The 26464-nt window shown below is 43.6% G+C and overlaps 1 protein-coding gene across 2 annotated transcripts in view; it reads right to left on the reverse strand.

Moving 5' to 3' along the window:
- Positions 1–1080: 1080 nt before the first annotated feature.
- The window catches only part of BEND2 (BEN domain containing 2), a 51754-nt gene continuing 26370 nt past the window's right edge, over positions 1081–26464 (reverse strand). For both annotated transcript variants that reach the window (XM_019529251.1, XM_019529250.1), the window contains exons 6-12: positions 18834–18938; positions 13278–13806; positions 11123–11323; positions 9924–10045; positions 9315–9531; positions 7047–7250; positions 1081–2483 (exon numbers count right to left, since the gene is read on the reverse strand). In XM_019529251.1, coding sequence (XP_019384796.1) covers positions 2248–2483; positions 7047–7250; positions 9315–9531; positions 9924–10045; positions 11123–11323; positions 13278–13806; positions 18834–18938 — 1614 coding nt within the window. In that variant the 3' untranslated portion in view covers positions 1081–2247. The remainder of the gene's footprint in view (positions 2484–7046; positions 7251–9314; positions 9532–9923; positions 10046–11122; positions 11324–13277; positions 13807–18833; positions 18939–26464) is intronic.

Here is a 26464-nt window from a genome sequence, read left to right on the forward strand (position 1 = left end):
GCAAGATATTCTGGTTTATCAATATGCAATTTATACCACCATTCACACTTCCGCTGAACTCTGACATACAATGTCTTAGTAGTTCTTTTTCTTTGGTTGGCTCACAAGTCATGCTCTTTTAAATTCCAGCACTTGTCTGTTTTGAGATCACCTATTAATTTTATCTATGAACCAGTTAAAATAGAATTGAGTAAATTCATTAACAAACTAACAAAAAAAAAGTAGGCTACATTTCTTAAAACATCTGGCCATGACTGAAGCAAATCAGCCAAACAACATTTTCTCTTCCCTTCAAAACACAAATGTTTAAATTCATGGCACAACCTGTGCCACTGAATTTCAATTTATGAATGAAATTGAGGGGGTTGTGGAAATGTATCCTGAATACATGTAGTAACCTAGAATTGGATGGCAAATGATTTTCTAGTCATACATTTAATGTGGATAATACATTTAAACACCGTTGAAATGAAGATGCTTTGTTGATAAAATGAATATGAAATCTTTTGTGTAGGCAGAGAGGAAAACAGGGATATAATACCTATTTCTGAGGCACTGCATTTCAGTAATCCTGGCTGATTATTTTGGAGATGATTTCTTAAACATGATTCTGATCTTTGTATTTTCACCTTCAGAGTCTGAATTTGTAAGAACAGGTTGGTAAGAACTTTGAACAAAAAATAAAAACGTAAACCCACAAGCCACAGAGTTTATATGCGTAATAGTTCACAGGAGCGTAGAATACTAAAAAGTGACGATTAAAAGAATCTTGGCTGGTGTAAGAACTGTCATCTTAGTCATTATGTGGATGAACTGCTGGACCTCCAGCTAGACGGGCCAATGGCTTGATTCTACACACACCAAAATCCATGGAAATGACTACCTGAGTTTGGATTAGGATCTGGGCTTGCTAGCTGCAACCTAGAGATGTAGCAGATCTATATCCACTGTGGATTAAGACTGGAAGTGGGATATGTATTTTTGAACAGTGGGTCAAGTTGCCATGTTAAGTCCTGATAGTTTTTTTCTTTTAGAGTAGGTGCAGATGTTACATTTAGATCAACCTAATTAAGGTCTGTGCAGAAGTTTGGGGAGGTTAAATCAGGCAAAAAAAAATGCTGTGTTCCATCTAAATTAGTTCACCTAAGGAAGTGATCTCAGATTGGGAACAGATTAGCCCAAGCTAGTGAATGAAAGCCCAGATACTTGCCCCAGCCCTGGGGTTGAGCTCTTCCTACCCTGACAGGGCTATTTTTGGTCCCCCAACTCCACCAGGCACAGATTGACAGCACCCCCTGGAGACTTGTCCGCCCCCTCCCCCAAATCTTGCCAACCCACTCCCAGACCTGCCAATGCCCCTGTGGCTCTGCTAGCCTCCCCAATCTTGCCTGCCCTTCCCCTGTCCTAAGTTACTTACACCAGTTTCCCAGAACAGCTTGCAGCACTAGTGAACGTCTGCATGCACCGCTTCTGATCTGTAATGACACCACCTAAAGTAAACCCCGTGACTGCAGACCAGGTGTGGTGGACATCTGCACGTACCCTTAATTTTTTTTTATTTACAGTCCAAAATGGAAACAGAACCAAATATTGTTTTTTAATAATCACTGCAGGCCAGAGCCAAGCCATAGGAAAGAGGAAAGTATTACTTACCAGGAATTGTTGTGTTTCTCTTTCCTTTTCCTACAGCAAAGTCTCTGCTGCAGGACTGGTAGGGGAAAGGGGTAGGGGGAAGAATACAGGAGATGCAAGAAATATCAGCTTGATGCAGTACAAATCACTCTCTCCTTTCTCTACTGGATTTTTCCCTTGTTATATTATCCAGTTGCAGAACAAATTTACCTCCCCCACCATCATAAACTTGATCAAGGATGGTCCAAATGGACTTTGGACATCTGTATTCCTTAGTTGAGAAAGGAACATCATTTTCCCCTTCCTCTTTGTTGCTCCTGACCTGATATGCAGTGTGCTTCTTGTAGTTGAAGTAATCTAATGTGGGGTCGATACTTTAGAGGAAGCAGATGGTGATCAGATGAGTGCCAGTTAAACTCTAATAAGAATGAAGGAAGTACTTTCGATAACTGGCATGAGTGCCAGTGGCTCTAGGAGGCAGGGTCCCTAAGTCCCCTGCCAACTTTGGTCTCATGACGTATATTATATAGTGCTGCTGACTACCCAACAAGATCAGCTTTGTATAGTACAACCTACTGCAGGGCTCCAAAAATATGCAAAATGATTGTTAGCTTTTTAGTCTGTAAGATTGATAGTGTCACTTTCATATGGCTTCACTGAAGTGGGGCTTTGGGGAGGACTCTTTTCACTTGGTGGTGGTGCTGCCAATACTCTCCTCCGGACTCCAGCTGTAGCCTTCTTGTGATCATGTCTGAGACTGCGAATTGTACTGTTTATGGCAGCCACACATGCTTTCCAATCGTATCCAGTTTCCTTTAGATCAAAGGATGGATAATTCTCCTGAAGAAAGTCTAAACAATAAATGAGCAAGTAATGAGTCAGTTATTTATGCAAGTTATATTTTCAATCTCATGTTTTAATTGGATATAACTGGACCAAAACGAGTGCATTCTACCAATATAAAAAGGCATTAAGCAACAAGAGTCAAAATTGAAGCAATGATGAGATCTATTTTGCAATGGCATTTTTTTTTTCAGTTGAACTATATAAAAGTGAGTAGTGGCCTTAAAACAGGAAGGAAATGTGAAAAGAGCTCGATGAACTCAAATCTTCAAAATGCTAAGCTCAAAGTGCTTAACTCCCACTGAAATCAGCAGGAGCAGGAGAGACTCAGCATTGAGTCAAGCAGGTGCCCAGCACTATACAAGACCAGCCCTAATTTAGAAGGTTTGTGATAATTTGGTTTGCTAACAAAAACCAAGGTAATTTAGCAGAAAACAACTGTACAGAAATAATAATGAAAGAAAAACTGCAAGTGTTTGTACTTTATTGCGTCAGAATCAAAGCAATAAAAGAATACTCAGCATAAGTAGCACCATAAGTAAAGTAATGCTGCTGCTTCTTTAATAGCCAAGACAAGCAATTCCCAATTACTTTTTTAAAATCCAAGAGTGATTGTATTTCACGTTGCTTAATTGAATTACATCTCTCAAAATAAGCATTTACCAGTTTTTCAATTTCAAAGTACAAACAAGTACATTGTTCCTAAGCCCTCTGCTCAATACATAATTTATGCTGGCAAAATGTCATCTGTGGTTATTTTTATGCCATTTCAATTTAAAACCAACTTTTCGCCTTTCCTTTCATGTGCCTCTATGGTAGACACTTAATAAAGATGGTCAATCAGTCTCACTGTCTTATCTGCTATTTAAGGGGAAGCAAATCTCACCCTGAAGAGTCAAAACTCCTCAAAATGATGAACTCCTCAAGTGCCTCCCACATTGCCACCCAGCTTCTGTAGTACCTCACAATGCAACCAGCATCTTTTATGAGATGAGAAGGCTGCTGGCTCAGTTTTTTCTTTTCTGCTCACCATGACAATCAGTGCAACAGACCATGCTACGTGGCTCCAGAGTCACAAGATTTTACCACTGCAGATTCTCAATATCAGCCCCAATCTCATTTCTTTCCTTTCCCCAAACTAAAGGGAAAAAGAAATGGGAGGGAAAAGGAAGGGGGACATTTTGGTTTCCATCCACTAAGGCGTCAAAGAAATTAGACCAAATCTTTTCAGATGCATCTGGCATCCCTCACGTCCGGAATATGATCTGGGTCTTAGTCTAGCTCGGGCTTGCCAAGTAATTCCCTAGTACCATTTCTGCTACCATTACTGCCTTTAGCCATACCTGCTTAGGTAACTGCAGCCACTTTGGCTCTGACCATCCTTTCCTACAGTAATTCATATACATTTTACTTACAACCTGCTTCACTCACCCAGTGCCTACTTATTACACTACTACTTCTACTGCCACCCTCATGGTTTTGCTTGCTTTTAATAGCACTGCAGGAAGGAAAGGCAGACTCGAACAGAAAGAGTCAGCCATTCAGCAAGGGAAGCATTCTGTGTTGGGCTCAAAAAGTATGCAACAAACACCTTGGTGACCTCAATCACTTTTGTTCTGTGACCCTCAGCAACACAACCTTACATACAAATCCAACCACATGATTCCTTTCCCCCCTCCTCTTGAATATAATTTGTGATAGGTGATACCAGTCTACTTGGCCATGCTGCATCATTGGTCATATCAGAAGAGCGCTACTTGTAGTTTAGAAAGGCATCCTCTAACACACAGAAATTGGCCAGGCAAATCAAGCTGATAGGCTAAAGACCAAATTTTGCCTATTTATCTGGGGTGGAGTGCTGAAGTTTTGCTTATGCAATCAGCACTCAGACTCAGACTCTATCCCTTACCATCTGCTGCCTGGCACAGTGAGACAGAGTACTAGATGGACCTGTGGTCCGTCCCAGTGTGGCATTTCTTATGTTAAGTCCTCTTCAGGGGACTGTTTTTTTTTAATATTTGGCTTATGCTCAGAACAATTCTTGCAATATCAAGAGGTTTTTGGACAGGCTCCATTTTCTGAGAGTGTGCATCAGGTCAAGGTGGCCAACCTGCGGCAGGCTCTGTGTACTGTACATGACAGTCTAGCAAAGAGAAAGGGAGCAAAGATGCAGATAGGACAGGCAGGAGAAATCAGAATAGAAGCTTAGGCAGAGGACAGGGGTTGGAATGGCACTCAGAGAGGATGTGGGGCTAACTTGTGGCATGCTGCATTACAGAGAATTCAATAGTTTTGTTCTTTCTGGATTTGGTTTCCTTCCCACACATTCTTCTGCCTCTTATATTTTAACACACCTCTAATACTTGTTGCACCATATCCTAGTTTCTTATTCCCATGCTTCAGGCTTTCTATTGGCCGTCTTCAAGAAGCAGGAAGGATTTTTCTCCTTTGAATGCATTATTTGGCTTCTGGATTTTCCCCCTTTCTCTGCAAACTTTGCTGTGTTATGGGACAAGAGCGGATGGAAAAACTGTTGACTCGTTAGCTAAAAAAATTAGCTTGTGTACTGCAGGATGGAAAATTGTACTGCAGGATGGAAAACTGATGCTCTTAGTGCTACTGAAAAGCCTCTTTGGTTCCTGACTAATGGACTTGCTCAGAGGCTGAGGGTTAAGGCCACCTGCTAAGGGAGACAGGAAGGAATTCTCCTTCAGGTCAGACTGGCAAGGACCACTGGGTGTTTTGGGGTTTTTTTGTCTCTGTGGTGTGGAGCATGGTCCTCTTTCTGGGGTTACCTGGGTATATTTCACATTAAAAAAAACCCCTGCCATTGCAGAGGCCAAGACGGTGGTGCCTTTGTCTCTCCTGCAGCACTTTGTAGGGTTTTTTTGCTTCATTATGCGATGCCTGTTGCTGTGGCGTGCAAGAGGGGTTGAACAAAAGTTCTGTACAATTTTGGACACGCCTTTACAGCAGTAATAGGAGACATTGTTCCTGTGTTCTTCTGCTCATCTTGGGATACCATTTCAAGAGGCTTTTTAATCCTGCTGCTTAAGGGCATAATACAGCAATAAATTTCCCATCTGAAGCTTCTACTCAGCTGTGTCACTTGCTGACTTTTATGAGTACTTAATTCCTTTGCTAGCTGGGCCCACTTAATTGAATAAGCGCGTATGGTCCCAAAACCATCAGATCTTAAAAGGGGAAGTCTATTCTGTTACCCTCTCCTATATCACTCTTCCTGGTCATGCCTATGATCTCATGGGACAGTTTTATGAGATGTTTCTGAAGCTGTGTAGCTTTTTACTAGAAGACAAGTTTAGTCATTCTGGTTTATCCCCTGACCAATCTTTAAGTCTAGGGACAGAAGTTACACATAAACTAGTTTAAAGTGATCAGAAACTAGTTAAAACTGGTAACAGAACAAAAGTTTAGTGCACATAAACCAGTTTCAAAATGGCCAGAACTGGTTTAAGATGAACCTGGTTTAATGTAATATCAGACTTAACTGACTGAGGTCTAACCAGTTTATAGAACTTCTTTCCCAAACCCCTACCTGGTTTAAGTTAAATCCCAGCATCCCAGTATGCTTTTCAGCCCAGGGCTCTATGCTGTCTGCTTTAGAGAGCAGGGCTAGCCCTGCCCTCTGCTCTCTAGCCAAAGCAGGGCAGGGGCGTGGCCATATGCTGACAGGTATGGCCCCCTAAAGCAAAGGGGGCAGGGAGGGCGATTATTTCCCACTCCCTCCCCTCTCCCCTTTAGGGGACCCCATCCAGAGTTTGCTTGGCAAGGGCAGAGCAGTCCCTGTCAGGCATTCCCACAACTCGCTGCTTGAGCTGAATGTGGCATGGCCAGCCCCAAGAGAAGCCTGACCCAACGGACAGATGGAGGGAGGTTCAATTCCCCCCTCTCTTCCCCCTCTTACTGGCATGGGCCCCAGTTGGGGTCTTCCAGGCAAAGACACAGCAGCCCCCGTTAGGTATTTTCCACCCGCCCGCTTACCACTGAAGGCTGGCCACATCCCCCACTGCTCAAGTGGTGAGGTGGTGGGGATGGGAAATGCCTAACGGGAGCTGCTGCACCCCTGCCTGACCCAGCTGGGGTCCATGCTGGTGGGACAAAGGCGGGAATTAAACCCTCCTCCACCTCCATTCGCTTCACTTTGCTGCCTGAGCTGGCCACACCCCTCCCCCCTCCCACACCCATCACCCACTGCTCGAGCTGGGGGGGGCTGCTTTCCCCCTCCAGGTACACCCTGACTGGGGACTGTGCATGCCAGGGTTGGGGTTTAAACCCCTCCCCAGTCATACTCAGCCTGCTGGGGCCTGCCCAGACCACCCCCTCAGCACAGCATCTCAGTAGCCAAGGGCTCACTCTAGTGCCCCCTGGCTTTTGGCCTCTGCCACTGCAGGCATGTGCCCACATTTCTGGAATCAAAAGTGAATGTCTAGTCACTTGCTTGCCAGTTCAATCTACACAGGTTAGACTACCCTGCAAAGATTGAATTGATTCAGGCTCAGGCTTTTTGAATGTCTGTATTTAAGCCTAAAAGAGAGTTTACATTCACCTACCTCTGAGAGCATTGATCTTATTGCAGTCCAGAGGGCTCATGCCACGCTCCAGATTGCCATACACATTACTTTTCACCAGTACGTCCTCTGTGAAAAGATGGCGTATCAAGTAGCGAGCTGACAACTCTGGCCGAGACTTTCCCTTGGCAACATAAATAACTGAGAAGGGCAGCTGAACGTTGCGCCACGGACTCCCAAGCAGTTCTGGAGAGGAAGTTAAAATGGTAACTATGTTATTTACATTATTTAGGCACATTATACTAAAAACAAACAAGACAATTCTCTTCCCTCCGGACTCCAAAGAGTTAGTCAAAAAGGCCAGCTGCAAAGATATAAAACACTCATACCAAGAGAGACCAAGCACCTTTCATTCTGAAAGAACTCATATCACTTGTACATTGTATAGCAAGAGAGGTCTCTAGAGCTACCACTATAATTTAATAGTTTGGGAGTGGAAATGTGACAGCCAGCTAGGCAGACAGCTAGCACCAAGCATACTTAATATAAAAGGGTAAGGAATAAAATGTTATCCACAACATGAAACAAATCCCTGGTTTTCCAAATGACATCATGGGAATTTTAGCTATCATGGTCCTATTAGTATGACCAATGAAAACAGCTCTGTGACAGTAACATATGAAATCCCATGCATCTAAATGGATGGGGTGCTGTTAAATACATTTTAGCTCTTCTGTGCAGTAGTATGATAATAGTTCTGCTATACTTTCAGTAATGCTATTCATGTCATGTGTCTTGCTTAAGGACTGCTTCCTGGACTGCATTCTTGCCTTTAAAAAAGGGCCCTGCTTTATTGTGACAGTATTAAAACCTTCCTGCCGAGAACTGAAAACAGAATGAATATTCTTATTACTCTGAACCTAAATCTGTTCCATTAATAATGAATTAATAATAAAAGCTGCATTACAGGAAGCAAAAAGAAAAGGAAACCAGGTCTGCTGCATAGAAGGGTGAGCGTCATGTCACCTTTTGCATGTGGTGTTGAGCTTGCTAAAACCCTATCTTGCTCACATCCAAACGCATTGCCTCCAAGAGGAACTGAAAACAGAGAATTTCCCTTGTAGCTCTCTTGCCATGATATGCCACACAAGGCACCTTGTGTTACTGATGCATTTGTAAAATGGTGGATTTTTATTACAGCAACTGTTAAAGGTTTGGGGGATTATTTTGGAAATTGCTACAAAATTTAGCATTACGATAGATGTTTCTTCTCAAATGAGAGAGAGACTTTCCTGTTTAACAAATCCAGCTTAGAACATTTATTATTTCTGCCAGCAAAGGGGGGAAATAGGGTATGTAATGAAGGAATTCTCAAAATGCTAAATGGACTATCATATTTTCTTTCATACAACATGCCCACAGATATACATATACACACACACACACACACACACACACACACACACACATGCATCTATATTACATACACACACACACTTAGTTTTTGAAAACCAGAATGAAGAAAAAAGATTTTTCCAGTTATGGTTGAATACTGCAGGGACAGAGCCTAGTCTACAACTGACCCACCTTTCTTTTCCTGCATAACTATAGCTGAATCCCTAGCTGAAACTAAAGACTGTTCTCCATGGAAGGGACTATGATTTTGAAAAGGGCTAAAGCGTGTGAGCTAAGGAGGGTGTGAAATACAGAAACCTGAAGCAGCTTGCAGGCAGTAGCATCTAAGAGAGGTGAGCTTGATTAGTAGAACATCAAGGCAATACCTATAGAGTGTAGAAAAATGAGTCATTATGTCAATTCATTCCCTCACCTGCCTGAATAAGTAATACCACAGCTGCTACACTGTGAAGCAGGAATCAAAACAGGGTGTTTCTAACTTCAGACTTAAGTTTGAAACTGAAGCTGGTTTCAGTTAACTAAGTGAAATTCTGATTAATACATGCACCCTAATTTTGGAGAGCTGTTTTTTGGAGAAAATGAATGCCACATATAAAAAAAAATACTGTATTCCCCATGTGATTTTTTCTGCATCTAACTTTACAGTAGAACTGCAAAGTTTTGCTGTGTTATGGGACAAGAGCGGATGGAAAAACTGTTGACTCGTTAGCTAAAAAAATAACCTTGTGGGTCTGTAAACCCTGTTTTTCATTGGAAGGACTCAAGGTCCTGAATTTCATAATTTCACCAGCCAAAATATCATAGCTATTTTGTGGTAGTAAACTACACACTTCTAAAATGGTTGTTTACAATATAATGTGTGTGAATCCAGAAGATGAAAGTTTCAGCATTTACCCATTGGTTCCAAAGACGGTAGTTTATTGGCCGAAGATGCACGGAACACCTCTGGGGCTTTATCCCATACAGAGTTCTGAAGTCTGTTTGTTGTTGCACTGGTTGTTTTCTGAGAGGTTTGAGAATTGACTTCACCATCATCCCCACTATAATTTAAATCCACACAAATAGATGTATCTGGAGTGTCAGCCATTTTTTCTTTCCCTTCTGCTATCTCCTGAAATACACAAACAAGGTTAACAGATACATTGAGAGAAAATCATTAGTTTTCTAGTGAGTGTTCTAAACAAGTTTCTGAAAAAAAGAAATTAAATTCTACAGATGTAAGAAATAGCTAATTGTCCATTTCAACAGTAAAAGCCACAAGCGAGCCAGATACAAAACACTTGTTAAGTAACACATGGCATTTTAGAAAGTCAGTTATACAGAGCTCCAAGTGCTTTGGGAGGTAATATACCAGCGTGATATAAAGACCTGAAGTGCACAAATGCATCTCACTGTGTGGAAGCCAGTGACAGCATGCAGAGGAAGCAGGGTCCTTGTATATACAACCCTTGCATGTACAAACAAAGGTTTGCAAAAATAAAAGGAAAAAAAGGGATGACTTACTGGGTTTATTTTGGTTTCAGAGCGTAGGCAGCGGATCATGGCATTGACATTTGTGATGCATGTTTTCCAGTCTTTTCCATATTCACTCAGATCATAAGTTGGGAAATTAGTTGCAAGAAATTCTGCACATAAAATGAGGGAAATATTTTACATTATGTGGTAATAAAGAAGCTTTAAAAGTGTTTTAAGAGGATATACATTGATTTAATGCACCAACCAAGATCTGTGAATGAAATTAAGATTTTCAATTCATATTTAAGAATTATGACAATATGAAGGAAAGTATGAAAGGATACTTCTGCAACTGTACATAGTAAGTAACATTTTCATTATTCATTATTTCTTGGTTGATATATTGAAACAGTTCAAGTTTGCCTGACTACCAGCCTAGATGACAAAACCAGCAGAAAGGCTAACATACCCATTAACAGTTTTTATGAACTATGGTTTCTTTTCTGTCAAGAAAAAAAAAAAATCTGTAACTACAATGAATGTCTTATACACTAGCTTATGAAAAACAACAGCTTATGTATATGCTTGCATTCATGCTCACGTGCAGGTATGTTTGCTGTGATGGCAGGGACAGGCTAGGGAAGGAATGTGATGGCAGGGACAGGCTAGGGAAGGAATGACCAAATTCAAAACTCAAAACGTTTTGAAACTTGCTAAATGTTTTGAGTGTGCTTGTTTCATTTTGAAGCTGTTTTGAGGCCTTTTGTTTCATTTCAATTTCGCTGTTTCGAGCTCAAAATGTGTTGAAACAGCTTTGAAGCGAAACATCTGTCGAAATTTCGCACAGCCCTAATTACTATCCATATTCTAAACAAGCAAGAAAATGGAAGTTAGGTGACAAACGTGATGACTGATTTGTCTGTTAATATGCCCATTAACTTTGTGGACATGTAATTTAAAATAAATATGAGTGGTTTTGAATGATAAACAATAAGAATATAAAATTATGAAAAATGAGAGAAATTCCAGAAATAGTAGAAGTGTGAGCAACTGAGGTAAGCTGGATTCAAATGTTCCTCAAAACTAAAATGCACAGTGATGCCTATATCCACTACTGGCTAATCTATGTGCTGTATAACAACTAATCAGAAGGTAGATATTACACAATGAAAAGTTATAATTTAAGAATTCAAGTAAGCTGATAAGGAAGAGCAGTGAGCTATATATATTTAAAAAACTGAACATACCTCTTATTGCAGCAACTTTGTTAGGATCCAATGTTCTGCGCCCCCGTGCACTTACACCCATAATGCTACACAGTAACGTTTCTTTGGGGAACAAGACACGAACTAAGTAGCGTGCTGCATACTTTGGCTTGGTTTTTTGTCGAGCCTTCATCAAATAGTTGCCAAGAACTTTTATATTTCTCGATGGGTCACCAATATACTCTTTGTAAAGCAAAAGCATTTAAAGAAGATTAAACAAACTGCTGAAAAAGGAGCTCTCCCCAAACCAATTTCTCACTTTAGCGCTAAGTAATGGTCAGATCATTTAGAAATGTGTTTCTCAAGCTTTCTCCAAGAAAATTAGGTCAGCTATATATTATCTGCCTTTGCACTTACAGGAAGGCAAAAAATTGTGTTGGTTAACCTTACCTATTTGCCCAAACTGACTAAGCAACAGCACGTAGAAAAAAGCATTAAGCACATCAAATCATCATAATGCCCTACTTTGTTAATATGCATATAAGTATATCTAACTTTTCCAGACAAATTCTTACAATTTATTACTATTTTACTAGCATTTTCATGCTGGTATTTACATGTGCAGAAACAGAAACTGAATGGAGGTGCCTGTGAATGTTGCGGAAGAGTGAAGTAAATAATGTGAAACTATCAGATGCATATACTTTTTAGACTCAAAAACGCCACAAGACTCAAGGGTATATGTGCATTTTGAAAAAGGGACTTCACATTACATAATGGCACATGTATAATCCAATGCCATATACAGCTCTTTTTCATGGTTTCTAAAGTTAAATATTTTGGAAAAACAAAAAGGTTTTGGGGACTGTAAGCATCTCTCACTTACCAAACAGTCCACTTGCAGAACATGAGAGGGACTTTGACATATTCTATATATGAGTTAATTTTCCTCCTATAAAACACTGTTAAGTTGCTTTCTCTAAAAGAGAACAAATGATGGCCTCCTGTTTAACAGAAGTGTTTATTAAGTATGATAATGTTTAGTTTTCATTACGAAGTATCAAGAAAATCCTACAGTTTATTTTTCCCCCCCTTTAAATACTGCACTTTATTGTTACAGCTTCAGAAATTTTAGTGATGTATATAGGCTTTTTGTATTTGCAAGAGGTCCTAGCTCTTGTATTGCATTAGGCAAGATGAGTACACAGCATGACAATAGCTTATATCAGTAGGACAGAACAAGAAGAGGGTGCATTCTTAATGTAATCCTAAATCATTGTCTCCACTTGTAAATAAAAAGTTTGTTGAACTACACAGGTTATTCTGCATATCAAAGTAAGTCTAATGTAAAAATCAACTGAAACTTTTTGTCAGTGCAATATGAGGCAGTCAGTTCAGCTGCTTTATTTTTGTCAGAAAAGTGGTTTTCCTCATGTGATAAAGGGATAAAGTTACATGTTACACTTACACTAAAGGCACTTGAATGTGAGTATCCACAGAGTAAAGCTCATTAACTTGTGCTAAGTACTCTCTCAGTGTCTCAAAGTTATACCACATCAGATGAGGATTAACACTGGGTTATGCTATCTTAGCTCATGCTAGGGTAATTTCAGTCTGCTTCACATATATAAAATGAGGAGTGTGTAGTCCTCCAGAATCCCAGGATGCACTGTTCCCAGTACCCTCCCACTCACCCCTCATAGGGGTAGAGCCTGGATATCCTGGCTCCTAGGCATGCCCCTGCTCATCAGCCCTTTAGTGGCAAGTCACACTGGGTGCCTATAGACATGTAGCAAGGCTGCTCCAAAGTGCTGTAATTACAGTGCGTTAATCGAGTCTGCTGGAGCATATTAATTACTGCATTCCAGCAGACTCCACCATCACGTGTCTCAGCATCCCTGTGCTTTTTGCAGCACAGGGACGCTGATATACGTGATGCTCCAAAAGCCGCTATAATTAAAGCACCCCTCGGTCCCACTCCTGGATCACATCTATAAACACCCATTTATTTCTTATAGCTGTAGCCAATGGTTTCAGTGCTAAATCAAACAGAAGTGGGGTTGATAATGGGCAACTTTGTTGCATCCTCTTGTAAGGGAAATGGATCAGGTAACATCAGGTAACATATTATTGGTCACATTTTATTTCCTGTTACTATCTACTCTACTATTCTGAGCATATGCTACCTGTAACTCACCATAACTAAGATTGATAGAGACAGATGATGACGGCAGCTCTTTCGCACTTCCTGCAGAAGCTCTGTAATTCATCATCATGGTATTTCTTCCCAGACTGGTTTCAGGGGGTGTCGGCATCACTGATGACACAAGCGGTGAACCTGATGCTGCTGCTGCAATGTTGACTGTGCTTTCCACAACTGTGCTTGCAAGATTTGCTTGTGTAGGAAGGTCAGAGATCCTGTTACCCACTGTGAATGGTGAATGCAATGAACGAGTGGAAATGATAGTGGGTAGGGGTGGGCTCTGTCGAAGAGCAGGTTGTTGTGATTCAAGTTGAAGAGTTTGCTGAACAGGTTTGATTGCAGAGTTGGCCTGGATACGGCTGTGGAGATGGTTCTTTTGCAGTCTAACTCTTATAGCAGGGCTATGCTTCCCCTGTTCTGGGGGAGAGAGCTGAAGACTTGACTCCCTCTCCATTTGTTTTTGTACTCTAATTTTTCCATGGGGTAAATGATTGGAACTTCTGTGTGTAAATCCAATGGGTCTCTGTGAATGTAATTTGAAAACAATATTTAAGTTAAACTACACAAAGTTGCTGACTAATTCTTTCTTAGGAAACGGGAGATTTCAATCGTTTGAAACTGATCAGACTTTTCCTATGGGTAGTTTCCTTATAAAAATGCCAGTACTATTGCCTTCTTCTTCCTACATTTATTTTGGTAAACATCCACTTCTCAATTTAACTGCAAAAGGCACATCTACACTGTACTGGACAGTGCTACAAAAGGTCACCATGGAAGATGCTCTGCTCCCTCAATCCTGCTGTGTATGCACCACATATGGAAAATATTGTCACAGAACCACTTTCTGGCATGTGTCCAGTGCTACTCTCAGGCTCTCAACCTCAGGCATGCTCATAAGGACGGCTACATGAGATTTCTTCTAGCATGTGGACTGGGACAGAAATGAGACAAGTTTTTTTATGATGGTGCTTTAATGCAATGTAGGCATGTCCTAATATAGCCTCCATTTCTCATGTTCTTCCCCATGACTTGCTCTGTAATCTTCCTCCAAATGACTGAAAATATAGGTTGTCTGTAGACATGTGGGATGCCTGCTCTGATGCACTATGATTACAGCATGTGACAGCAGACTCAGCTAAATTAGTCTGCTGCCTCGGCGTCCTGTGTATTCAGCATCCAGCACTTCAAAATGGCAGCAGGTTCGATTTAACTAAAGCTCATTTGATGAGATTTAGTTAAAGCGCTCCCACCACCATTTTGAAGTGCAGAGATGCTGAATACACAAGACACTGTGGGCACTTTAACTAGAGCAGCTCTTGGGAGCTAATTAAAGCACCATCTGCCCCTCACCCCACAACTCCTGGAGCATGTGTAAAAATGCCCATAGGTAGCAAAGAATAGAATTGTTTTTTTAGTAGCTGAGAATGGGTTGTTTTCATATAGTTCTGGTTGAAAAATTCAGAGTTAGTCAGCTAGTCTATTGAGGTGCAAGAGGATGCTATTGCTGTATAAAAAAGGGAAACACATTTGGACATACACCTTTTTATATACTGTAAAGAAGCTAATACAATATAGGTCAGAAAAAAAAAGTTTTATCCCCAGCCTGCCTCTCATTTCATTCAGTGCTAGTTTTAAACATAAAACATTCAAGTCCTGTCTCACCTCAAAGATTCTATGAGTGGACATGGTTAGTAAGGCAACATTTAGGGAGTAAAACTTCAGTACCATATTTACTTGATTCCAAGATGAGGTTTTTTTCCCATTCAAAATGAGGAAAACAAAGCTTTGTTTTAGGGCCTGGTTACACACTAATTTTAGGCAGCTCCTGGAGCTCTTAACCCCTGGACTATTCACACTTTAACCCCTGAAACTAGTTTTAAGTCCACTTTAGGTGGCTTAAGGCTATGCCACTACAGTGAAGATTTACCTCTGATCCCAATTCATGATCCATTAATGGATGAGCTGCCCAGGTTTTAGTCCTCCAGCATCCCAGGATGCAGTGCCCCCTTTCCCACCCTCCTGTTTTGTGTGAGGACTTTCCATCCCCTGAACTCTACTGCCCGGGAGCAGTTCTGTTACCAAGCCATCTCCCCTCCTACCTCTGGAGGTGTGACCTTTCCATGCCTAGGGGTGCAACCCTATGCAAACAGCCTGCAGATTCCATGCAAGCTAGTTAGGTTGCAGATCATGGGCAGGTTCAGGAGTGGAGTTCTGGGGGTGGGGTGGGAACAAGATAGGGGGTTAGATCAGGTCCCCATGAGCTGGGGCTTCCTTCTTGGGGCAGGGACAGTAGCTCCCCAAAAAGTGCCTTCCTTCACCACTGCCATCTCCCAGCCACTCCTGGAAACATGATCAACACTTCACACCACATTCCCAATCCCAGTCTATTAAAACAGGAGACCTTCTTTAATTTACTTTCTCTTAATTTCTTTTTAAATTCCTTGTATTTATTTTTTATTTTTATTTATTTATATTCCTTTTTTTCTTTTTATTTTATTCTTCAGGGTCTGACTTCATTTCACCACCCTTTCCCCAACCCCATTTCCTTACCACCTCACATTTCATCATACACCCCATCCCATTAACTCTCTGCCTCCCAGCTTTACGTTCCTGCCCCCCATCCTTCTCCCACCCCACACCTAGAACAGGAATCGAATGCTGTCCTGGCTCACCAGCCCTGTGGTGGCAACTCACAGCTGTAGCTCCTAGTCAGGCCCCTTATCAACAGGCCCTCTAGTCAAAAGTCACAGCTGTGCAGGTGGGGGATAGTAAGAGCAGCTTTTCAGCTTTAAGGTGTGACTGCTCTAAACTTTAGCTAGCACTAACACTGATCTACATTTGAGTAGCTTGAGGTACAACATGTAACAAGTCCCAGCTTTGAGTATTGGATCACTGCAGCCGAGAACTGTGGGAAGACGCTGTGTGGGGAGCCCAGGTTGACCAGCAATAGTAATAGTGGCATGCGGGCTCCTCCTTCTAGCATCTGCTCTGTGGCTGGCTTCCCCCTTCCCATCACCCTTGCTGGCAGGGAGCAGAGGCTAGAAGGAGGAACCTACATGCTGGTGCTGCTGTCCCAGGCTGAGCTGGGGTCCATGCTTGCAGGCTGAGCTGGGCTCCCCACACTTCCCAGCTGGAGTAGTCCGATTCCCAGCTGATGCAGGCATGAAGGGAGCCCCAGAGCCACTCCTGACCCACTCCCAGGAAGAGGAACCTGTGCATTACTACAGCTTCTCCCTCCATGCACCACAAGGCTGGAGCGGGCCAGCAGCAGCTCCATTTGCCTGCCAGCCAGGAATCAGGCTGCTCCCACTGGAAGCTGGGGGGAGCAGCTGTGTAGAGAGCCCAGATTGGCCCGGGGCAGCATCAGCAGCATGCATACTCCTCCTTCTAGCATCTGCTCCCTACTTGTGAAGGAGCCAAGCAGGAGGCTGACACTGGAAGGAGGAACCTGAATGCTGCTGATGTTGTCCCTGGCCCAGCTGGGCTTCCCGGAGTGCAGGATAGGAGTGGGTCAAGAGCAACTCTGGGGCTCCTCCTGTGCCAGGATCAGCTCGTAACAGCAGCATCAGAGGAAGCAGGTGGTGGGGGAGGAGTAAGTGGTGGGGACAAGGGTTAGGCTGCCTGCTTACCATGTCTACTTGTCCTTCCCCTGCCAGCCCCCCCCTGCTTTTCCCACTGCTTGCCCACCTACATCTGCTTTCCCACCATAGCAGTGGGGAGGAGGAAGGGTTAGGAATTTAAGATGGCCCTCTAATAATTAGAGATTCTAGACATGGAAAATTATAATTTTCCATGTCTAGAATCTAATTATTAGGGAGGTTATCTTAAATTCAAAGTCAGCTTGAATCCAGGTAAATACAGTAGTTATGAGAAGAAAGGCTTGTTGGTCAAAGCAAGATGTTTAGGTAATATCTACTTATTTTTAAATCATTAACATTGTGGAGAAAGAATGGCTTTGTGAGAATTTTAAATGCCATCACTTTTGGTTATGGAATAAGAGCTAGAAATATGGGTCCTCTCCAAGATATCCAAGAAGAACTCCAGCAAAACTACAGAAGTTCAAGAGAGGACAGCAAAGATTTATTATCTGTAAAACATGCTTTTCAATGAAAGCCTAAGAGAGTGCTATATATTATGTTAATTAAAGAGACATTCAAGACAACTTGATGATGGTTTATAATTAGGGAGAAGTGATCTAACACTAGAAAACTGTTCTGTCTAGCAGATCTAGTTGTTATAGTTCCAAAGGCTGAATGTCCAATTTAGTAGCATTCAACATGAAAAAATGATACCATGCAATCTTTTAATAAGGCTAATTAACTATTGAAATAAAGAAGTTGCATATTTTCCATCACTTGGAGCCCATATTGAGAATGAGTCTCTACGTAAAATACATAGGAGGGCAGCTTTGCATCTAGGCGTCACCAGTTATCCCAGGCATAGAGCTTGGTTATTGGGCAAGATACAGGAGTTCCCAGATGTAGTCTCTGGTCTGTACCAGAAAGGATGGACTCTTCTCTAGTCTGAGAAGTTTCTCCCTTATATATCATAAAAAAGCAAAACATAAAAAAGGTTCTTCAAATAACTTTGAGATCATCTCTAATCCAAGAAGAATGTTAGAGAAAGTTGTCATAAGGCAGGTCAGAGAGAAGGTCATTGGGTCCTAGTGCCCCAGAGGGCTAAGTAGCACTGCTTTCTCCATTCTTGCTGAATTTGGGCAAATGAACCATTCACTGCTGGAGTTGTCAGGACAGTAATTATGGCCATGTACTTGTCTTGTGGCCCTGGGCATAAAGTGTTATGGTTTTTCATACTGGGCTGTTATGATATCGCTCCTGCTGGACAGTTTTAAATCAGAGAAACTGCTCTGTCGATCACAGCTATGCAGATCTCCCAGCATTCTCAGCCACAGTCTAGGATGCTTTTCTTCTAATATTAGCTTGCTAATTAACTACAAATATTAATATCCTGTGTCTGTTTAACATCAGAATGAATATGCAATAGTGAGATGGATTAAGTTAGAGAGGAAAGTAATTTAATGCAGTTCATTCTTAAAAAAAACAACCAATCAACCAAACAAACTAATCACATAGAGTAATATAGTAAGCACAGTTTCTGAGATCTAAAGCCAATTAAAATTACTTGTACAACTAAACTACATGAAGCCACACGATTTTATGCTGGCTTTGTACACCATCTCTTCCAGACAACAATGTAACATATATCAATCAGCTCCCTTTGGGTAGTTACTTTGGTAGGAGGTATTGCAGTGCCTTGCCATTAGGTGATGGAGAACTGCTAATACCATGTTTGCACTGAGAAAATGACTATTCAGGAACAGAAGTGAACATAAGACACCTACACTGGTGTAACTTACATTGATATACCAGCGACAACTAAAGATGAAACACAATAATCTACTCAAAACAGATTCTTAATTTGTTGGTCGGCTACAATTTTTAACCAGGGGAAGTGGCTGGAAAGAGTTTACAAATGTTAATATATAAGAGAAGAGAAGAAACTATAACTATTTTAGATCATCATACTCACAGGTTTCAACAGCAATGATTTCACCCGCGTATGCTGCATTTCTGAGACCTTTCGATGGAGCAGGTCAAATTTCTTATCCAATCTCTGAATGGCATCATACATGGCCTAGCAATAAATAAAAAAAACTGAATATTTTAATTTACTCAGGAAAAGGAAACAAAATAATATTAGAAAAGCAAGGAAGCCCCATTAATGTTGAAATTACTACTTTAACCTATGTCTAAAAGTTGCAGAAAAATCAGTGAATAAATACACTATACTACAACTTATCTCAAGGTAAGATTACAATACAGTCATTTTCAAGTTTGAAAGTATATTTATCTTTGAAGATATAATTTCATGGAAAGATGTAGGTCTGGTAGTTTAACATCCTCCTGCATATTGCTGAGCCTAAAAGGCTGTTTGGCCCTCCTGCTGTATCCACTCTGGAATCAGTGAATCTGTGTGATGTATTACTATATTTTTTCACATACCACACCCCCCCCAAATAAAACACACAACTTGTTTTTGGAATGTAGAATCTTGCAGAATGTAGAAAAAATGATTTTTCCAGAATCACAGCAAACTGCATGACACAGAGTAAGTCCTCCTGGAAATACAGCATCCGAAAAGTGCGGTAAGCCAGGAGACCCAGTATGGTAAGGCAGAAGGAACTTCCTGGTTTGGCAGCAAACCAACAAGGCCAGACCTCAAACCTTGCAAAGGCAAATACAAGACTGTCACTTCTTTCTGGCAAACAGTTCTGTACTTAAGTTCCTTTAAATAATACAGTGTTGTTTCCACAGAAGCCTCCTCAAGATAGTTACAGACTGCATGCAGCAGCTCACTCACCTTCAGCCAATTCAGTAGCTCTTCAGAAAAAAGCTACTATTTGCCAGCAGCTGTGAAAGGTTTAACACTAGAACCCTGCTCCATTAGAACCCACTCCTGCTCTTTGCAGCCCAGGGAGAGGTGGCAGCCATGAGTCACAGTGGGCATGTCTACACAAGACGGTTTACTGCACAATAGGATAGTTTACTATGTAATAAGTGTGTGCAGCTACACATGTACATTCTTACAGTGCAGTAAAAATTGCTACTGGCGAGTAAATTTGTTACCTACCAATGCAAGTAGCAAATTTACTTGTTAGTACTTACTGCTCAGCAACACTCGTTTGGACACCACTTGGGAGCAGATTTGCTCCTGGTCAGCCCTGCCACTAAGAGCCCAGCCTGAGCCCAGGACCGGGCTGCCTACATGGCAGCACCAGCCTCAGGCATCTGGAGCCCTCAGCCACGCCAGCAGGGAGCCTAGGGTGGACTCTTGGTCTCTGTTGCCCCTGCAAAGGCCGTGGACTAGCCATAACAGCCTGCCTGTACCACAACACTGCTACCTGACACTGCAGTGTTGTTCAGCTGCTAGGCCCATGCCATCCAGCCTGGCAGGCTGATGCAGGCTCCTGCCAGGTCTGCTAGCCCTTGGGCCCAGCTGCAGCCACTTTCTGGCTGCTGGGGCCAGCACCAGCTGCTCACAGCCCACACCCAGCAACCCCTCTGGAGCCTGCCGGTGCTGCAGAACATCACCTTGCCTTGCCATGCAGCTCCGAGTCCTGCACTGTGCCCCTGTGCTAGCCACTGCAGCCAGCTGCTCACGCTCAGCAGCACAGGGAAAGCTATATGGAGGCCTGGAGAGCTGGCATGGGAGTGCTGATACCTCATTGCCAATGCCATTTGCCACAACCCGGGGCTCCAACTGGTCACAGGAGACTGGCAACCTCAAGGTTTGCAGGGTGCGGCAGAGATACAGCGGCAGTTTGCACAGGGCAGGCGCTCCAGTGCTCATATCTATGAGAGGCTGTCAGGCCAGATGTGGGACCATGGATAGATGGGTCCGTGCAGCCATGCCGCATAAAGGTCAAGGCCTCGCAGGCACAGTGAGTCACTATCACTGACCACAATCATCAGTCAAGGAGTGCCCACAAGTCCATGCTCTTTATGCAGCAGTTGACTAAGATTCTTGCGCCCTAGGACCCAGGTCACAGCCACAATTGTGTACAGCAGCACAGGCACCCTACCCAAGGCTCCGCTATGGTCTGGCACCAGTAGTGATGTGTTACTGGAGGAGGGCTCCTAGGGGCATGAGCAGAGCATCCTGCTGCATCCTCCACCAGCAGCTCAGGGAGCCCAGGACAGCACCTGCCCTGACAGCTCTGCAGCCTCAGCCCCAGACACAAGGCATGGCTGGTCATGTCACCGCTGGCTGCCAGCAGCACCAGCTTTACCCTGGGGGTGGGGACCTGGCTGGGCACCTGTACACCACACCCCACTGCCTGAGGACATTGCTCGCAGCCGCACAACATCGCCACCAGCCCAGACCAACTGGAGCTTTCAGGTATGCCAGCTCTGCCCACATGGTAAACCCCACATTGGAAGAAGGGCCCTCCCTGCCCTGGCCTGGCTCCTCCTCACTGCCCCTCCTTCTCATCTAAGCTGTCCACACTCTCCTGGCCCCTGGTTTCTTCCCCTACAGCATACAGGCAGGTGGGAGACAGTGCCAAACGTTATTGTGCAAGCCATGCCCCCGCAGCTAAGCAGGCACAGGATTCTTACAGGAACATTTCAGTACTGGCAGCAATGTACCCCTTGGTAGTGGAGGGCAGGGACATGTAGCACAGCCAAAGGTAGCCCTCCAGGTGATGGTGGTGGTTGCAGGACAGCCTGAGCTTGCCTCCTGCACCATCAAAGCTCAGTGTCCCATGTCAGGTGTGCCCAGGGCATCACGGCAATCATCATCAGCAGGACATTGTGGGTTGGGTACCCGTTGGTCTGCACAGCAGGCAGGATGGAGTTTTGAAAAATGCAGGTGTTACGGGCACTGCCCGCCCACCCAGCACTCACACTGAAGGAATTGCCGTGGTCGACGATGGCCTGGAGCACAAGAGTGAAAGCCCCTCTGCCTGTAATAGGGATGGTTGCCATGGGGTACGTGGGTGACAGGGATATAGGTCCCGTCCAGGGCTCTGATACTATAGGGGAAACCCAGGGCACAGAACCCTGCCACCACCTCGGCGGGGGTTGTGTATGTGGAGCATGGTGTGCCCCAGCATGTCCTGGAGGGCATTGTATATCTGCAGGATGCCATCCCCTGCCCCCCCTGGTGGCCTTGCCCACACCAAAGAGGTGGCCCATGTAGTGCAGGTTGGTGGGCTTAGTCAGCTCCAGCATGTCTATGGCCAGCAGGGTGTCTGTGGGGAGGGGCAGCTGTATGTTGGTGTCCTGCCGCTCCAGACATGGGCGGAGCTGCTCCAGGAAGTCCCAGAACGTGGCCTGTCATGCAGAATGGCTCCAGCTACTGCTCATCATCCCAGGTGTGCTGGATGATGTACAGTCACCAGTCCTGGCTGGCCTAGCAGGCCCAGAAGTGGCAGGGCTGGAGGCCCAGGGGGTAGGAGGATTACCAGTGGTGGAACCTACGAACATGGCCAGTGGGTTTTGTGTGTGGGGAAGTTGGCAGGACCTGGACCAGTGAGCTTGCTAGAGTGCTAGCAGGTTAGCATTATGGCCAGCAGGAGCCTAGGGTGCTGGCTGTCGCTGCCAAGGGCAGGCACTATAGCAGCCATGGTACAGGGATGCAGAGGCTGTGGCAACGAGAGCTGCCACATTATGTTCCCATGCTATGCAAGCTGCTCCTGGCTAGATAGGCAGCTGGTAAGGCAGCAGGGCTGCCTTTTAAAGATGGCCTCTAGTCGCAGGCAGCTGTGGCTAGAGCTTCCAGCTCCCCCTGGTGGAAGGAGGGGCCCATTGCAGTGCCCCAGAAAGAGGGAGCAGTTTGCCTTTGGGAGCAGAAAATCTTCTCCCATGCCCTGCATATGTAGATACCATGTAGATGCCTGCCCAGAAGCATTTACTTGCAAGTAATTTATTCACAAGTAAAATGGCCCAACATCAAATGCACTTGTAGACACACCCAGTGTCTGCTTGCTCTATTTCACCCTGCCTCTATTATAGCAAAAGAAAAAAAAAATCAGCATCTCCACTTAAGATACTCACCCTAGTTTTGGAGAGCTATTTTTTGGTAAAATCTGTATGTCATATGTGAGTAAATATATTATTTGAAGTCTTACACTGCATTTAAACAAAAATATACATTTGTTTTCAAACATGTGGCTAAGATGCTGAGAAACTGCTCATAAAGCATTGATTTTAGACTAGTTAAGGAAAAATACACTTGAACGAATATAAGCCCTGAAGTAAAATGACAAGAGCGTAAGTGATCTACAGGGTAATCATTTCAGCTCTAAGCCTGAAAATGAATATAGCATTGAAGTCAATTGCACTTTCATTTATTACATTCAAGAGATAAAGCACAAACAAACAGAATTTGAAAACCACTTATTTCACTAAAAATGCCCAAGACATTCTGGCTGATCTTCAGTCTTCTTTCAAGCTTAGCAATTTATCTCTCTCAAGAGATTAAAAACTGGCTTTGCGCTACTTCCAGAAACAGATAAGAAGGATTTAAAGACACCATATCACAAAGACCATGAATATTTGCAGACAAAAGCCAGAAAAATCAAAATTGAGTTGAAAAGCTGACTGGTCTCAGTATTCATTATTATATTACCGTATTTACTCAATTCCAAGATGAGGTCTTCCCCCCGTCCCCATTAGCATAGGAAAAAAAGGTCCCTCAACTGATAAATGCATACAAGGAAATCTCATCAAATACGCTATCACTAAATTGCTGCCAAAAAAAGCATGTGCTCACAATGAAAGGTGTTGGGTTTGGGTTCCCTCCATAGGGAACTGGCACTGGACCTGGAATCGTAAAATCATAGAAAATGAGGCTTGGAAAGGATCTCAGGAAGTCATCTAGTCCAACCCCCTGCTCAAAGCAGGACCATCCCCAACTAGATCATCCCAGCTAAGGCTTTGTCCAGCCAGGTCTTGAAAACCTCCAAGGATGGAGGTTCCACCACCTCTCTGGGTAACTTTTACTACCCTCTTGGGGCATTTGTACATGTGAGGGGGGCTTAGTTCCCCTAAACTGAAATGGTAGGTTGTAATTGTGACCCACTATTTAAATTTAGGGACTTCCATCACTCTTATGGAGCGGTGATAGCCTGCCAGCAGCTCACCCTCTGCCCCTGGCAGGCTTTGCTGGAAAAAAAATAAAGTGGTGTGGGGCTCAATCCTCTTTGTTTTTGTCCTCACACAGCCTGCCCACTTCTCCCATAGCTGGGGGGTCAGCTGCTGGCAAGTGCTGAGTTGTGGGGGCCCTGGCCTTCCCTCTGCAGCATACACGTGATAGTGGGACCAAGTGCCCCTAGTGAGAAAATTCTTCCTAATATCTAACCTAAACTTCCCTTTCTACAACTTGAGACCATTGCTCCTTGTTCTGTCATGTGCCACCACTGAGAACAGTCTAGCTCCATCCTCTTTGGAACCTCCCTTCATGTAGTTGAAGGCTGCTATTAAATCCCCTCAGTCTCTTCTTCTCCAAACTAAATAAGCCCATTCCCCTCAGCCTCTCCTTTTAAGTCATGTCCTCCAGCCCCCTCACCATTTTTGTTGCCATCCACTGGATTCTCTTCAATTTGTTCAAATGCTTTCTGTAGTGGAAGGCCCAAAACTGAACACAGTACTTCAGATGTGGAGGTACTACAATAACAGGCTGGCACTGGGAGGGCCAGCAGCCCTGAAACCCTCTCCTTGGTGACAAAAGAGCTACATTTGATCTTAGACAAAAAGCCAAGTTGCTACCACAGGAATAAGTTACTGCAGTCCAGCTGAAAAAAACAGATGGTTGTGTCCACTAAGTGGACTCTTTTTGAGTCACGGTGAGCCAGTACATTGCATATCCAGAATTCCTCAGTTGGCCCCTCTCTCAGCCCAGTACATATGATTAATGTGACACTGCCCTCCACAAGGTGAAGCAAGACCAGATTGCCTTGCACCTCATCTTCACATACATTGTTGGAGGCTTCTAGGACTTTTGACAAGAACACCCATTTCCTAATTAGCATATGAATCCTTTTGGTGTGTCCAGACAAGCTTGAACGTTTATTTCCCCAAGGGCAAGCAGCAGTGGCACACCTTGAGCCATTACTATTTGACCCCAGGAAACACCCGAGCCACATGTACTCAGTGCGTGGCAGGCTTCCCCATGTAAGAGCAGTGGGCTGGCCCCAGCCACCTTACCTGAGGTTCTGGGAGCCTCCTGGAGCAGCAGCAGTGGCAGGGAGTCTGGCTAACAGCTGAAGTATGACTCCACCTGACCAGGCTCTGGTTTTAGGCAGCATGTGCTGCCACCACTTGGCACTAGCCTGCTATTTTTTTTTTTGACAAGGGTTTTTTTGACCCCAGGATCTCCCAGGGTCAAAAAACTCCCCCATGATGCAACGTAGCAGTGCAGGGAATGCCTGCATGTGTGGTGCATGGTGTCTGCGACACCACATACCACATGTCCACACTCAACATGGCCTTTCTGAGGGGGTATCAGGAGTATATACACATGCTGAGCAGTGCTAAACTGTGGGGTTACTGTGCAGGGCAGGGCCATACTAATCATATGCTCCATGCTAAGACAGGGGCTGACAGAGGGATTCTGGGTATGCAATGCAAATACTGTTGACTCTGGTGGGGCCCTGCTCAGTGAACTATGTAGTAAATGATGAGTATTTTGGCCTTCGATTAATACAATGCAGGGAAAATGTTATGATTCCAAATTTATTTTTCTTGCTGTAGCAGCAGGAAGAAAACAAACTCAAGGTAAGCCTTCAATAATTAGTTTCTGTAACTCAAAAATTGATACAACTGTGGGAATAGCTACTAGATCAAATTGTGCCTTATTACCAGTGTAGGGGGAGCCTGTTCCTGGGCTTCCCTGCATTGGGAGAAAGCAGGCACCCATGGTTGAAGCCTCCTTTGCTGATAGAGCAAAGGGGGCTCCCAGCTGTAGGGGCCATGCATTAGGACACAAAGCCCTGTCAGCTGAGGGATTCTCTGTCCCAGCTATGCATGAGACTCAGACAGGACCAAGAGCCCAGTGTGGGCCTGGGGATTTCATGCCTTGGAAGTCACAGCAGCCATGACTCCCATGGCCTTGGAAGTCACATGCACCCATGTGGCTAGGAGCCCTGTCAGCTGATAGGCTCCCTGCTGCAGGGAAGACCCTGCTGCACAAGCAAATTAAAGCTCGATAGCAAATTCGCTCAATAGCTATGAAGCCAGGACACATTTTTGAGGTCTAATTTTATAGCTGGTTGGAGCTTTTTATCATGTGATAGCTATTTTGTATGTTTAGCAGGTCTCTGGGTAATTGTGCAATTAACCAGTTAATTGTGTGATACTTGTAACATAGAGGTGGCCTTTGGTAATATATATATTAGACGAAACAAGACGGAAAAGAACTTTGAAATACCTCAGCATAATAAGGTGCTTTAAAACCTTAATTTGGTGTTAAAAGAATTGTATGATGAGCTCTGAAGCTCTGGACATATGATTAGGCATAAAAGACCTTAACTAATACTAAATCAACAGTCACTGAAAAAGGAGAGGTCTCTACTTTCAAGTTTAGTCTCATTAATGCTCACCTATGTGAAGAAGGGATATATTTAAATTTTGGTGGTACACTTACTCAGCTTACATATT

Source organism: Crocodylus porosus, unplaced genomic scaffold (assembly GCF_001723895.1).
Source record: "Crocodylus porosus isolate Cpor-Errol unplaced genomic scaffold, CroPor_comp1, whole genome shotgun sequence".
NCBI lineage: Eukaryota > Metazoa > Chordata > Crocodylia > Crocodylidae > Crocodylus > Crocodylus porosus.